At 49.1% G+C, this 13,638-nt stretch overlaps 1 protein-coding gene across 2 annotated transcripts in view; it reads left to right on the forward strand.

The window, feature by feature from the left end:
- MMP17 (matrix metallopeptidase 17) overlaps positions 1-13,638 on the forward strand; it is an 82,087-nt gene that overhangs the window by 52,689 nt on the left and 15,760 nt on the right. For both annotated transcript variants that reach the window (XM_050318692.1, XM_050318691.1), the window contains exons 2-3: positions 7,563-7,695; positions 9,114-9,240. In XM_050318692.1, the coding sequence (XP_050174649.1) occupies positions 7,632-7,695; positions 9,114-9,240 (191 nt within the window). In that variant the 5' untranslated portion in view covers positions 7,563-7,631. The remainder of the gene's footprint in view (positions 1-7,562; positions 7,696-9,113; positions 9,241-13,638) is intronic.

Below are 13,638 nucleotides of genomic sequence, written 5' to 3' on the forward strand. Positions count from 1 at the left end.
TGTTTGGTTGATGGAAACTGAAGGAGTAGGAGCTCATCTTGGTGAGACCAGGAGAGAACACAGATTACAGATTAACACCACTGTGCTCTCAGTGTGTCACTGACTTTCCCCATGTACCGTGAGCAACGTGCTGTTCGGGTCTGGTGAGGTGGACTGGCTCATCAAACAAAACCAGGACCTCTCATGTCCCCCCTTAGGAGAACCTCGCTGTGTATTCTCACTTTGGTAAGGAGCATCTTGTACTTTGTTAAAAAGAATTCATCATTTTCTTGCTCATCTTGGTCCCAGTCCAGCTGGAAGATAGAACATTTGGAAGTTCTCTGTGCAGTCTGCTTGGGTGATGTCAATGGCACTGTGTCAGATACTGGGGAGGCTTGGGGATTTTAATTAAAAGCCCAAACATCTGTGTGCTGACAGAGCCTCCCCACTGAGTGAGGGGTGTGTGTCCTTGTTCCCGTGTTTGAGAGGGCTCAGGGAGCCTCCCGGTGCTGGAATCCCCTTGGACAGGGGCCACAGCAGCTGCCCTCCCTGCTGCATGGATGGGACATGGTGGAGGAACGTGGGGAGAGGAGGGTCAAGGCACGTTCAGTTCCCTCTGTCCATCCAGCAGATGTTTCCTGAGGAGCACTGTCCAGCTGGCTCTGCTCACAGCACCCCCCCAAACAGCTCTGGACTCCAATGAGCCTTGTACAAAATCCTCCAGGAAAACACAGGTAGTCCCATGTCCTGTGCCCAGAAAACCCTGAATTCATGAAGTCTTGGCGTGGATTTTTCTTCATACAGAGAGGATGTGACTTCAGGGATGAGGCAACCTCTCACTGTGATTTACTGAGTTGTGTTGAGCAGGGAAACCTCGTTCCTGGCTCCATGTGGACAGTGGCCGAGTACGTGGGGAGAGGAGTTCTGGGCTTACAAACACTGTAAGAGTTGTATCTGGTGACATTTAACTTAACCTGTCCCCAGGACATGGAGTTACTGGTTTAGAACTATTTCTGTAGCAAAAGTATGCTAATTCGGTCATTTACCCAACTTCCCATCACAGTTCAACAGACACCAGGAATCTCTTCTTTTCCTTCCTGGATAACTCACTGATGACAAAGGATTCCTCACCATAACAGGCAGCACAGTGCAAAACTAGGACTGATTTAAAAACAAAAAGCTGTCGCTGTTGAGGCTGCTTTTTTTTTTTTTTATCGTTCATTGCCTTCAAGTGGAAGTTTTCAGAATGTGTTGGAAAACATCCAGTGACTGAAGGACTCCCTAAAGCCCTGGTGTATTAAATCTCCACCAAGAAAAATACACATTTATGTTGAAAATGCAGAATAAACCGTATCTTCTTTATATGTTTTGTCCCTTTTTCGTCCTCTGAAAAGAGAAACCTAAACCAGCTGTAGTAAACGTTGTGCTGCACTGCACTGCTCTGCTGCCTTCTATGGGTGGGAATTGGTTCTTTGATCTTCAGTTCAAAGGGGTTGAAAAGGCTGTTTCTGTGGTCTGCAGAGAATTTCCTTCTGCTTCTACAACATCACTTTGTTAACTCTGTGTTTCTGGGAAGGCTCTGGGTATCCATCCTACCAAAGAGGCGCTTATACCTTGCATAACATCCGCTGCAGAGTGGGTGAAGCTTGCCTTCAGATCACCACAGCCTCTTCTGTGCCCACCTTGCCCTTGAGGATACCCTTCCCCAGCACCCAGGAGAGTGGTAACGTGAGCAGAGCGGTGCAAACAAGCATTTCAGGCAACAGGTCTGACAGGACAGGCCAAGCTGGCATCCAGTTGCTGGCTGGGAAGAGCTGTGCCAGAGCAGAGGTGCTCTCTCCACTGGATCTTTAATGACCTGGATATCCCAGATCCAGTGCCATCCGCTGGCCTGATCTGTCCCTTGCCAGGTGGCCCAAGCTGTCTTCAGAACCTGCAGGTGGTGGCCTTTTTCAGCGCCACTGCTGTCAACCCAATCGAACACGTAGCAAGGCGTAGGGAGAGGAAATCATTAGCTGCATCAACTTCCACCCTGGGTTTTGCTCACATTAAAGAGCTGTTTGCATTCAAGCATCTCCTCTGGCGTGAGCCAACGAAACCGGTCCCGCCGTTCAGCGCAGGCATCACCCAAAATCCTGGTTGTAACCCAAACTGCAGTTTGGATTTTTTTTTTTTTCCCCTCTTAATGAATTAATCAGCTGATTGCGTGCGTGCGATGGCTCATTAGAGGGGTGCGTGGCAGCCCCGGGAAGGGAGGTGCTGGCTCGGTGGGGCCCGGAGGATTGCGGCACCATATGCGTCGCTCTAATTAACGGGCGCCGTTCCTGGGGGCCTTTTGATCTCGGGAAAACGACTGTAAAATTTGTAATACTGTAAACCTTGGATAACTTGGAAGGAAAAAAAAAAACCAGCCTCAAACAGCCCAAAGCAATTTCCTTTAATCTAGCTTGTGGTGTTGGTGATTATTTTTTTATATATATATTTTTTATTATTATTTTAAAAGCTTCCACCCTATTTAATGGTAGCTGTGGAGATAAAGCGAAGTATAATTTAGAAATTAGTTCCGGATGTTTGAGTTGTAGCTTTATTTTAGTAATCTGGGTCATTAATTTTGTTGAATAGCATGTTTGGATTTTCTTCCCCCTGCGTGTGCGAAGCTCGGCTGCGCCCGGGGTCTAACGGGACTTCCAGCAGCAAAGGGAGCTTTCAAAGTTGTCCTGCCCCTCGGTGACCCCACCAAAACAAAGCCTCTGTTTTTCTGGGGTCATCTGGCATGGAAGGCAGGGAGATGAGCCGTGGAGATGAGTGCTGGGGTGCTCCTGCTGCAGCCAGGGAGGTGGGGGGGGAGAGGAGGGACCAGCTTCAGGTCAGGGTAAGGGTTCAACCTCTCAGCCATGACAAGACCCCTTTTAAATGAATGAAACCAACTTGTCGCTTGATTAATGAGGGAAAGGTGCAGTTTGGTAAAGCTTTTCAGGGAGTATTAATGAAAGGGATCCTTTTAGTGGAGAAAAACCTGCTTTTGGTGACGCCTGGGACTGCCCTAAAAATTTGGAAATCAGGACGTACCAGCATCCCCTCAGTGCATGTTGCACATCCGAAGAGTCTCCGGAGGTGTGTCAGTCACTGGCTGCAGAGAGGCCTCTGGAGCAGCAGAAACACAACCTGATTTTTTGGGGCTAAGCTTTGGAAACCGTGGTCGTTTTAGTGCTACAGGAGCAGGCAGAAGTGTGGAGCTGGCTTGGGCTAGAATTTTTCTGCTTAACCTGATTTCTGTTTTATTGTTTATCCTGTTTATCCTCTCCTTGTTATCCTGAACTAGTTTGTCTTCTTGTAAACGCCAACCTACGACCCTTAAAAAGAAATCATCAGGAAGGAAAGTTGCTGACTGAGTCTTTTCTTTGCCTGTGGCAGTCGAATAAGCCCATCAGCTTATATAATATTAATATTTGTAAAAGCAAACCTACAGAGCTCATAAATCTTCCATAAAAGAGGGACAATATCTACGTCTGGTTTAAAATGAAGCAGGTAAGTAGGTTCTGGGACAAAAGGGTGTTGATACAAAGGAAGTGGAGAGATGAAAGAAATGAAATTGCTATTTTAATCGGAAAATTGTCTCTGAGTAAGTAATATCAGAGGCCTCACTGCTGCTGGAGACAGTGTTTTGCTCTGGGTCATCACTTGGCCATGGAAAGCCCCTGTCCTTGGGGGCTGCTCCCTGGTATTCCATTCAGGTGGGTTAAGGAGTAAAAAAAAAGTCCACAAATTGAAGTAGGCCTTGTTTGCTGACGAGAGGACTGCATTACCATTTTTCTTAACTTTGTGCTTCTCCAAAGGAAAAAAGCGAAAGTGCTAAAAAATCTGCAGGTTTGGATTCCGTTAAGCATTTTTTAAGGCACGAAGCAGGCATTTCCCCTTTACGTGTGGGAACCCAGATGAGGAAAGGAATAATGCAGTCTATTTTTAGCCAACCAAGTGAGCAGTCTGTCTCCAGCCACACACAGGGAGCAGCTCCGTGGAGGAACGACTTTCTTAGTCTTTTATTGAGTACTGCCCATGGTGGGATTGGAAGGGCAAAATCAAACCATTTGGAGATCGTAGAGGCGAGGCAAAATTCCTTTTTTTTTTTTTTTTTCCTGTTTTTTCTGTTCCAGTTTTCTTAATTCCTCGAGCTGCCGTGTCTGTGGGTGGCTGCAGGGGATGGGGCATGGGCAGCACCCAGGGTGCCCCCATTCCTGGCGCCACAGGAGTTGAGCATGTTGTGATGGCTTTTCCCCACTCCCAAGGACACAGCACAAGTCCCAGCACCCACAGTGGGGCGGGGGGACCTCCAGCCCCACGCAGGGACAGTGTTTTGTCCATAAACAGCCAGGCTGTGGTCTGTAGGGTGCTGCAGCTGAGCGCTGAGCAGGGTGAGGGCTCTGGCTGGCAGCTGTGTTTATCCAGAGTGATGGAGAGGAGGGGCAGAGGAGTGGGTGGTTTTGGATGTTTCTGCCAGGCATGCAGTTCTTCCTTTATGCTTTTTTTATTTCTTTTTTTCCTCTTTTTTTTTTTTTTTTCCCCTGGACCTGATCCAACAGGAAACCTTTCATTCTGTATTGTTCAGAACACAGAACGATGGAGCTGGATCAGAAGAGTCGTTGTGTGGGCTTAGCTTGGTTCTGTCCAGCTCCCAGCCCCATCTTTGCTAACTCCAGCACTGCAGAAGCCCACCCTGTGTGCCCACTTTTGGCAGTGCCTGTGAAGTGAATCCAGCCCAGCAGCCCCCCACGGTCAGGGTAAAGCAGAGCTGGGCATGAACTGCTGGAAGGAGTTCCCAGTGGAAGGAGACAGAACCAGCAGATGGGAGCCCAGGAAATACCATTACATCCATTTTAGAGATGAGGAGCTGGGGGCCTGAACCACAAAGAGGTGATTCCCACAAAAACTGAGCTGGGATCCTGGTGAGCCCCAGACCAATGGCATGAGTCATGTAGCGCAGCCTCCCTCCTTTCCAGCAACTCTTGGAGCTGGAAGATGGTCAGACATTGGCTTAATCTGAACTCTCTGATGAAGCAATTTTTTGAAATAGAGAGTTGTTGAAGCTGAATCTTCTCCTGGGATTATTAGGTCAATTCATTTAGTGCAGCACACTTTTGAGGAAAAGTTTTTATCGTGCCAGCTCAGGCAAGAAATATGCTCATAGAATTTTAGTATTCAGCTGAAATCACTATTTCATTTAAACATTTTAAGCTAATGAGAGTTGGCAAAAAAAGCTTTTTTTTTTTTTTATTAAGAAAAGGTGGAAATAGGAAGGGAGCTTGTTGAAGTTATCTCAGTGGAAAATGTTTTCATATTTTTCATTTATGGACGTTTATAAGTTTAGCTCTGGCATTATTAAGGGCAAGAAAATATCTGAGAAGCTTTCACAAGGCACACAGATAATTAGTCAGACAATTCCTGCTGGTGTTTCTCATCTCCAAGCCAGCTGCATTTTTCCCTGGTGAAATTTTCTGCCACGGCAAAGGGGGAACGTGAAAGTTCAACGTTACGGATCAGCCTTGCTTACAGGGAGAGAGGAAACCAGCCCAGAACCCCTACCCTGGACAGGAGATGAATGGGAGCAATTTCACAGAGGTCTATAAAATTATGGAGAACCTGAGCAAGGCAGGATAAACGTGACGGTCCGGATGAAAAATCACACGCAGGGAAACCGGTGCTTGCAGGGTGGATCAGGCAAAGGACCTGTGATATCTGTCTGTCAGCTCCATCTTTTCTACAGAGATTTGCTCTGGGGAGTCCACTTGTGTTTGTGCTTTCTCTGTCCCTGGGTCAAGAAGGAGAGAAGACCCACAGGGCCCTTGCTGGGTGTTCCCTGTGCTGTTGCTTTTCCCAGCCTTTTGCTGCTGCCTCCATCTCCAGGAGGGCCTGAGGGCAGCCCAGCTGTGCATATCTCTGGTGTGGCAGTGTCTCCACTGCCATTAGAGGATAAATGACACTGTCTCCACGGCCAGGGAAGAAACCAAATTAAACTCCACCATCCTCAACGATTGATGGGCCGGCTGCCGACCTCCGTGTCACAGCCAATTTCTCACCAAGAATCAAGGGTGAATTGCATCTCTAATTTCTGTCACAAATGTTTTTTGCTATGCAAAGGGACAAACAGTAGCAGGGAGAAGTGGAGAGAGTGCTGGGCTGGCCTTCAGCCCGACAGCAAGAGGAGGCTGTGACGATGCTGAGGCGTTCCCAGGCAGGTGGTGGCCAGTGGAGTTGCATCAAACGACAAGAAGTGGCCAGATAAGCTCTTTCCTGGGCACACCATCCCACTGGAATAAGGCAGCTGTGAAGGAGGGTGAGGAGGGAAAGGGAATTGCTGGTGAGAAAGCCAACACAGCAGTCTCTGCTCCCTGATGGGGACTCACACCAAGCGTGGGGAGATCTGTCCTAAAGCTCTGTAAGTGTTGAATCTGTTTGTTTGGGCTCGCCAGAGCGGGGCTGGGGATGCTGTGGCACTCGGGGTGGCCGCTGCAGGTGACACCAAGCTATGAGGCATTCAGAGTGTAGCAATAAGCAGGCACTGACTCCTGGCACTAATCTGACCACAATCCATTTGTGGCGTATCGACTGAGGTGGAAGCCTGGCTCGATATCAGTCTTCAAGAGCCTCAACAGATCAATGTTTGATACAGATAAAGAAAATAGAGGGCAGGTGTTTATGGCATTCCCTGCGTGCAGTATTATTATTCCTTGCTCATCCTTCTGCTGAGGGAGGGGAGGGAGAGAGAAGGAAGGTGAGAAAGGTTTTAGAAAGATAATTCGGGAGACATTTAAAAAGCAGTTGGATGAAGGAGATTTATGGCTTGTTTTTTTTTTTTACATCAGTTTTAGGCTGAAAAGAGGAAGAGAAAAATCTTCATAAAAATATATTGTCCTTTGAGAGACAAATTCCTATCAAATAGTGGGTTTGGGTTTAGTTTGGTGCCCAAGGCAGGAGGATCACTGGCACATGGCTTTGGGAAAGAAGGATGTGCAGGGGTTCCACTGGTCCCCACTGCTTTCTGGTGGTAGGGAGACCCACACCTGGCTCTAAATACTTTAGGACAACTGGCAGGGAGATGATTAAACCACAGAATGTGGAAATGCTGGAGAGGATGGCTCAGTTTTGTGTCCGTGCTCAGGTCTTAGACAACTGTGTGGCTCAGAAGGGCTTGGAGGCTTCATGGCTGGGTTTATTTCCAAACAAAATCCTGGTGTTGTGAAGGTTGAAGTAAAACAAACCTTCCCTATGGAACCATTAAGTTGGAAAAGGCCCTTAAGATCGAGTCCAACCATCATGTCCTTAGACCATCAGGATGCATCAGCTGCTCTGCAAAACCTCGGCCAGAGGTCAGGAGGTTCCTCCATCAGAGCCAGGGAGGCTCCCTTGAGAAGTGACTTCCAGAGGGAGGTAGAATTGCCTGTCCCTTGTGATGGGCAAGCTGGGAATAAACATGAAAATGTGAAAGTACGTCCAAGCAGAACAGACAGGACCTTCAGAGCATCTTGTCCTGTGTCTGTATTTCCTCCTTTTCCTTTTCTCATCCCCCTTTCTCCTCGTTTCCACAGGACTGGCTGACAAAGTTCGGGTACCTGCCTCCTCCAGACCCCGTCACGGGGAAGCTGCAGACGCAGGAGATGCTCACCAAGGCCATCACTGCCATGCAGAGGTTCGGGGGGCTCAAGGCAACGGGAGTCCTAGGTCAGTGGCTCATGATCCCTCCTCTCTTTGCTGCAAGGGGAGGCAGGGGTGGCTCCTTGCAGGTCCATGGAGGAGAAGGGACTTGGCACCGCGCTCTGGAGCAGCAGCATCCCCAGGAAAAGCTCACGGGGGTGTAACACACGGCCCAGTTTGCAGCTGTGAGAGTAATTACATGGCTCAGGTGCTCTGTTGCCTCGTGCTTTCAAGAACCTGAGGCAAGCAATTATTTCAACAGACCCACAGACCCTTGGGGTTCCCGGTGTGCTTAAAATAGCTTTTGGTGTGTTCCAAAAAAGAAAAAAAAAGACAAGGGGAAAAAAGGAAAGTTGTCCTGTTCAAAGCCTCACTTGCAGCATCAAATCGAATTGAACAAAAATCCTGGTTTAAGCTTTCCAATTTGTCATATGTAGGTATTTTGGGTTCTTTGCTGCTGGGGCACAGGCAGGGAAAGGAGGAAGATGGTGTTGCATCACCCCAGCACTGCTTGCTCCTGCCCACGAGTCAGGGGTGCCTGTGGAACTGGGAGGGCTCCCTGGGGCTCTGCTTGGATCTCACCCAGCCACAGAGGCTGTGGATGCTCTGCAGTCACCCCCAGCCAGCCGAGAGCCCATCTGCTGCCCCAGCAGGAGCAGGGTGATGAGTGTGGCAGGCACGTCTGGCTGGGAGGGAGCAGGGCAAGGCCAGGCTGCAGCAGCTGGAGATCCCCAGCGTGGCCGGGGTCACTCCTCTCAATGTCTTCATTGAGGGGAGGAGAAAGCCAGCATTATCCCAGCCCAGGGGAGGGAGCCTCTCTGCTCTCCTCCACATGGCTGTGACCTCCTGCCGTGGGGGCAGCTTGCTCCCTCTGCTCAGGACAGGATTAAGGAGAAGCTGCTAATTAGCAGGCAGGTCTCTATCCATCCCAACATCCCGGAGCAGCGGATGCATCCCATCACTGGGACTTGCCCTCTCCAACTCTTAATTGACCACGTGCAATTATTTCTGTTCCACCTCATCACAAGCTGCAGGAGGCCCAGGAACAAGGATGGCCTTTTGAATGGACTTACATTTGCATTTTTGGAGGGGAGTGTTGGAAACAGCCTGGGGGGCTGGGCAGGTCATAAGCGTGGGTTTGTTCATGAAAACAGAGTTTAAGAGGTAAAGTCAGCAGGAAAAGGGGTGAATGAAAAAACATGTCTGTGTTTTTTGAGAACAGACACTTCAAGCTTTCATTCATTTTTAAAAATAAATAAGAAGGAATAAGAACATTCTCCAAACGAGCTCCTAGCTGAACAGAGAAGGAGTTTATTTAGATGTGAATGTTTCTCCTTGTCAGAGGAATAATGGTAAATTCAGCAAGAGAGAACAAAACAGAATAATTAAAAAATACATGTTTTAAAATATCTTCAATTTCTCTTTTTTTTTCCTCCCATCCTTAGATGAAGCCACACTGGAGCTGATGAAGACTCCTCGCTGCTCTCTGCCCGACCTCGCCACTGCGGAGACCAGGAGGAAGCGATTCACGCAGGCTGTCACCAAGTGGGGCAAAAGGAACCTGTCCTGGAGGTAGGAATTCACCTACCCCTGCTGAAAGCTTGCAGCAAAGCACCAATTCCACACAGACCTCTGCTAAATGTGGCTTTAGGATGAGATTCAGGGTGATGGTTGAAATGTGTCCCTGTGTGCTCCCAGGACCCCACAGACTATTTATTTGAACTCTTCTCCTGTCAATCCCAGCCTTGACTTCTTGGACCCACTTGGCAATGGCTGGGAATTGTGCATTTTTGGCCAGTGGATTAGCTGGAAGCTTTTTGCTGGGTTACAGTGATTGTTAGAGCAACTTTTTTCTTGGGTTCATCGGGACTTTGTGCTTTCTCGAGCAGCTGCCATGGCTGGAGCTTCTTCTCTTGCCTCACCTGAGCACAAGGGTTGGGAGCATTTTTTTCTCCCAGTCTTTGCCACGGGGGAGTATTTCTCCCTCCCTGTCAGGTCACATGTGGGTCGCTCTGAGCCTGTGACAGATGGAAGCTCAGGTCCAGCTTTCAGAAATGCTGCAGGTCAGGGTTGGCAAGCAAACTGATCCCTGTCCCACCAGGGTTTGTCCTTCTTGGGACTCATTTTTCCTCCCTCAAAGACCATGTGCTGCAGTGATTTTTCCTCCAAGAAAGGTCAGCACCACAGGATGCTCAGACTGTCCTGAAAACACCTGTGGATGCTGTGGAGAGTTCTCCTTTTTAATTACAAGCTTCTCTTTGATCCTGACATAGCCCTAGAGCGAGTTCTCTTCCCGCTGCAGTAACAAATCTCATCTTGGCTGTCGCTGTTGACATGTGTTGAAACTGTGGCATTACCAGGGATTTGGTCCATGTTCCAGCAGATCCCTTTGAGACCTTATTTTGAGAGAAGATAAACATAATTCAGCTTCAGTAAGAAACAGTTTTGGCTCACGGATGGCTTCATGTAGTGAAGTGACCCGTTATAAAAACTCAGCCTGGCTCCCTGTTGCCCAGCCCTGTCTGGGTAAGAGGAATAAACTTCACATTTCAGAGAGGAGAAAATCCTTTGAGTGAAACAAGAAAACCTGCCCTGATGTTCTGTGAGCTGCCAGAGCCTGACTCCAGCAGCTCCTGGCAAACCTGAGTGCCATCCCATGGCGGGGCAGGTGGGGTGGGTGGGCAGCAGGGGCAGGGCACTGGTTCTGCAGATACCACCAGGGCACAGCATCCACAGTGTCAGGCTGGAGCAAAGCATGGAGCTGAAATGGGGCCAGGCTGTTCTGATGGATGCAGCCCTGGGATACCCCTCACCTCCCACCCCCTTGGAAATTGTGATGCTGCAGCAAAGATTGCCATAAAAAGGGGTTCGGGTCTGAGACAATATTATATATAAGACATAAAAAAAAAAAAATCCATCTCCTGACAAAGTAATTTCTGCTTTTTATTCTTTGGTCCTTTCCAAGATCTTGGCTTTTGTCCAAGAAAGGGCTGTATTTTATAACTGTGGGTTGTATAAGCCAGCAGAAGGCTATAGCATTCCAGAAACTCCAGTGTAGTGTTTACATCCAGCACTTTAGATTAAACTGGCTTTTTGGAAACCAGCCATGAAAATCGGCCAATGGAGACATAAAGTTTTAGCCTCTTACCTTTTACACATTGATTGAAGATTTTGAAAGAGGAAAACAAAACTAAATTCTACTGTGCTGTGGATTTAAAAGCTGAACAATTGCGAGGCTGGAATAAACGGGGGAGCAAAGCTATATGAAAGGGGGGTCACAGGACAGGCACCTGCACTGATGGAGAAGGCAACATTTGGGGGAAAAAAAGTTATAGGCATGCAGATTGCTCGGGTTTCTTCTTTTTACCCTTGAGTGCAGCCAGCCCGTGGGACTGGAGGGCTCGGGCAGTGCAGGCTGCTGGAGACACAGCCTCAGAGCATCCCAGAGCAAAGCGTCAGACGCTGCCTGTTTTCTGTGCCTCCTCTGCGTGGAAAGTTTCCAGGATATTACAGCCCGTAAATCTTCTTTTGGCAGGATTGTTTTTATTACCCCTTTCTATTTCCCGGCACCATCCCTCCCGGGGTGCCGAGGCGCTCGGCAGCCGGCGGGGGAGCGGCGTGCTGTGGATGCCCTCTGCCGGCATCTGGCACCTCCACCCGCAGCCTCTTCCTCCCCCCTCCAGGCTCTCGCAGCCTGGTTTTCCCTTTGCTGATTTTATTCTGTCGCTCCCGGCTGTGCCCTGCAGAAGGGGAGTTCACAGCCGGCACCTCCGTCTCTTCCCAGCGCCCGCTGTCTCCCCGCGGCGCTGGGAAGTGCAGCAGCAGGGCCGTGCCCCTTCTCTCTCCACGTGCTTTGAGCTCCCTGGGGCAGGGGAAGCTGTTGAAGCCAAGCTTTCTAAAATTCCTGTTGGTTTTTTTTTTTGTTGTTGGGTGTTTTTTTGTCTCGCTGAAATCTCAGCCCGGTGCCAGACTGAGCTGGCTCTTTCATCCGCCTTTAGTTAAGGATGAGTCCCTTGTGCCGCTTCATCAGAGCTGCAGCCTTTGAAACTGTGATGCCCGGGCCATGGGGTGCCAGAGCTGGAGCAGACACTGCTGGCAGAGGAGCGGTGATGCCTGTCAGTCACTGCCCACCAGTGCTGTGAGAGCCCTGAGCCTGCCCGAGGGGAGATGAGATGTGCCACTGCCTGAGCCCTGATGAGGATTTACTGAGGCACAGAGGGGTGGCAGCCAGGCAGGAATGTCTGGGTAAGGGTGTGCAAGCCCCAGTGCTGCAGGGAGGACCTGACCCTCCTGCTTTCATCCTTTAATCCGTGGTATCCCACCACGGGGACAGCCAAAGCCCAGCTGGTCACAGACTGCCTTGTCTCCCATGTCTGGGGGTGACAGATGCTCGGGGGGGACGGTGTCACCTCTCAGTGTGGAGCTCCTCTAGTGCCAGGGTAGCACCAGAGCAGGGCTGCTGTGCCATGGATGGCTCTGGGAAGCTGAAAAAGCACTTTTACCACAGCAGCAAGTGCCCACCCCTTCAACTGTCCCGTCTTCCCTCCCCCTCCAAGAAAAATCCGAGTGGGTTTATCAGGCAGTCCTTAGCCTGCTGTGTTTGGTAGTTCTCAGCATTTATTGTATTTGTCTGTGGTTTCAGGGCTGGGAAGGTGAAGGAGTGTTTTCATTAACCAGCTATTGATTTCTCATCCATCACCCTTCCACTTTTGGAGGACAAAAACCAAAAAGGACCCCAGAAATCGAATTAAGTGTTGGTGTGGGTGCCCCTCAATAGCAAACTGAGGCAGACCAGTCCTTTCTGGTCGCTACTTATTAACGATCCTGGACACAAAGTCCCTTTGGGGTGGGAGAAGCAAAGGAGGAGACTGGGGGGACATGTGAAGGACTGGGTGAAAGTCAACATTCATTTGTCTGCACGGCAGTGCTGCTGTCTGGGCGAGCTGGGAATGCTCTCTTGGCACCCACTTGTGCCACTCACCACCACTGGAAGCTGCTGCTTCCAGCACCGTGGGGACAGACACCCCTGGGGATGTCCCAGAGTGGGATTTGCAGAGGGATGTGCCCCACCCTGAGGCTCGAGGCAGTGTTGGTGGGGTGGCTGGAGGGGGCTGAGCAGCCCAGTGTTGGTCACCTTCCTGCTGCTTGCCATCTGGAGCAGAGAGATTTCTCTCCAATTGCATCAGGGCTTTGCCCAGAATTGGAGCTCTGTAAGGGGAGTCTCAGGAGGTATTAACAGCCAAGGAGTGGTGCTCTCCACTGGGGACCCAGACACCATTAACTACAAATAATAATAATAATCAGGGTAGGAGGAAGGTTATTTATCTGCACAACGTTAGAAATGTGCCTCCTTTTCAGTGGAACCAGGTAATGCAACGCCAACAAAAGTCCTATCAGCATAATAGTCTTTTCCTAATCTGGTTGAAAACAATTAGCAGAGCTCCAGCAATCAAATCAGATGCTGAATTGAAAAAGCCTGATGGGATTCTCTTGAAAAAAAAATGACGGTGATAATGAATAAAGGATGGGGGACTTTTCACTTACACTTGCAGCATGTTAATAAAATGTGGGTCAGCTCAGAGGTGCAGGACCTCTTATAAGAAGCAAAATAGGTATTGATACTGTTTCTGCCTTAATCTAATGTTTCTGGAGTCAGGGCTTGGGATGAATATTAATAATGTTTGTCTCTTTAGACAGGGCTTTTTATCCCCCGTCCTTTTACAAGAGAGGTCTGATTTATTATCCTCATTCTACAGCTGGAAAAAGGAGGAAAGAGAAGGAAAAGAGCTCACGTGGCTTGTGAAGGAAAGAGCAGAGAGTGTCCCTGAATGTGAGTCTGTGCCCTAGGTACTGTGATCTTGGAGAAAGGTCATAATTCCTGGGCTACACATGGTGTGTTTTACACATATAATGACTTGTTCAGTAGAAATTAAAGCAGCCAAGGGTTTACCTAAGTCCAAAGGAGTGTTG

Source organism: Myiozetetes cayanensis, unplaced genomic scaffold (genome assembly GCF_022539395.1).
Source record: "Myiozetetes cayanensis isolate MyiCay16 unplaced genomic scaffold, myiCay2020 scf21, whole genome shotgun sequence".
Classification (NCBI taxonomy): Eukaryota; Metazoa; Chordata; class Aves; order Passeriformes; family Tyrannidae; genus Myiozetetes; species Myiozetetes cayanensis.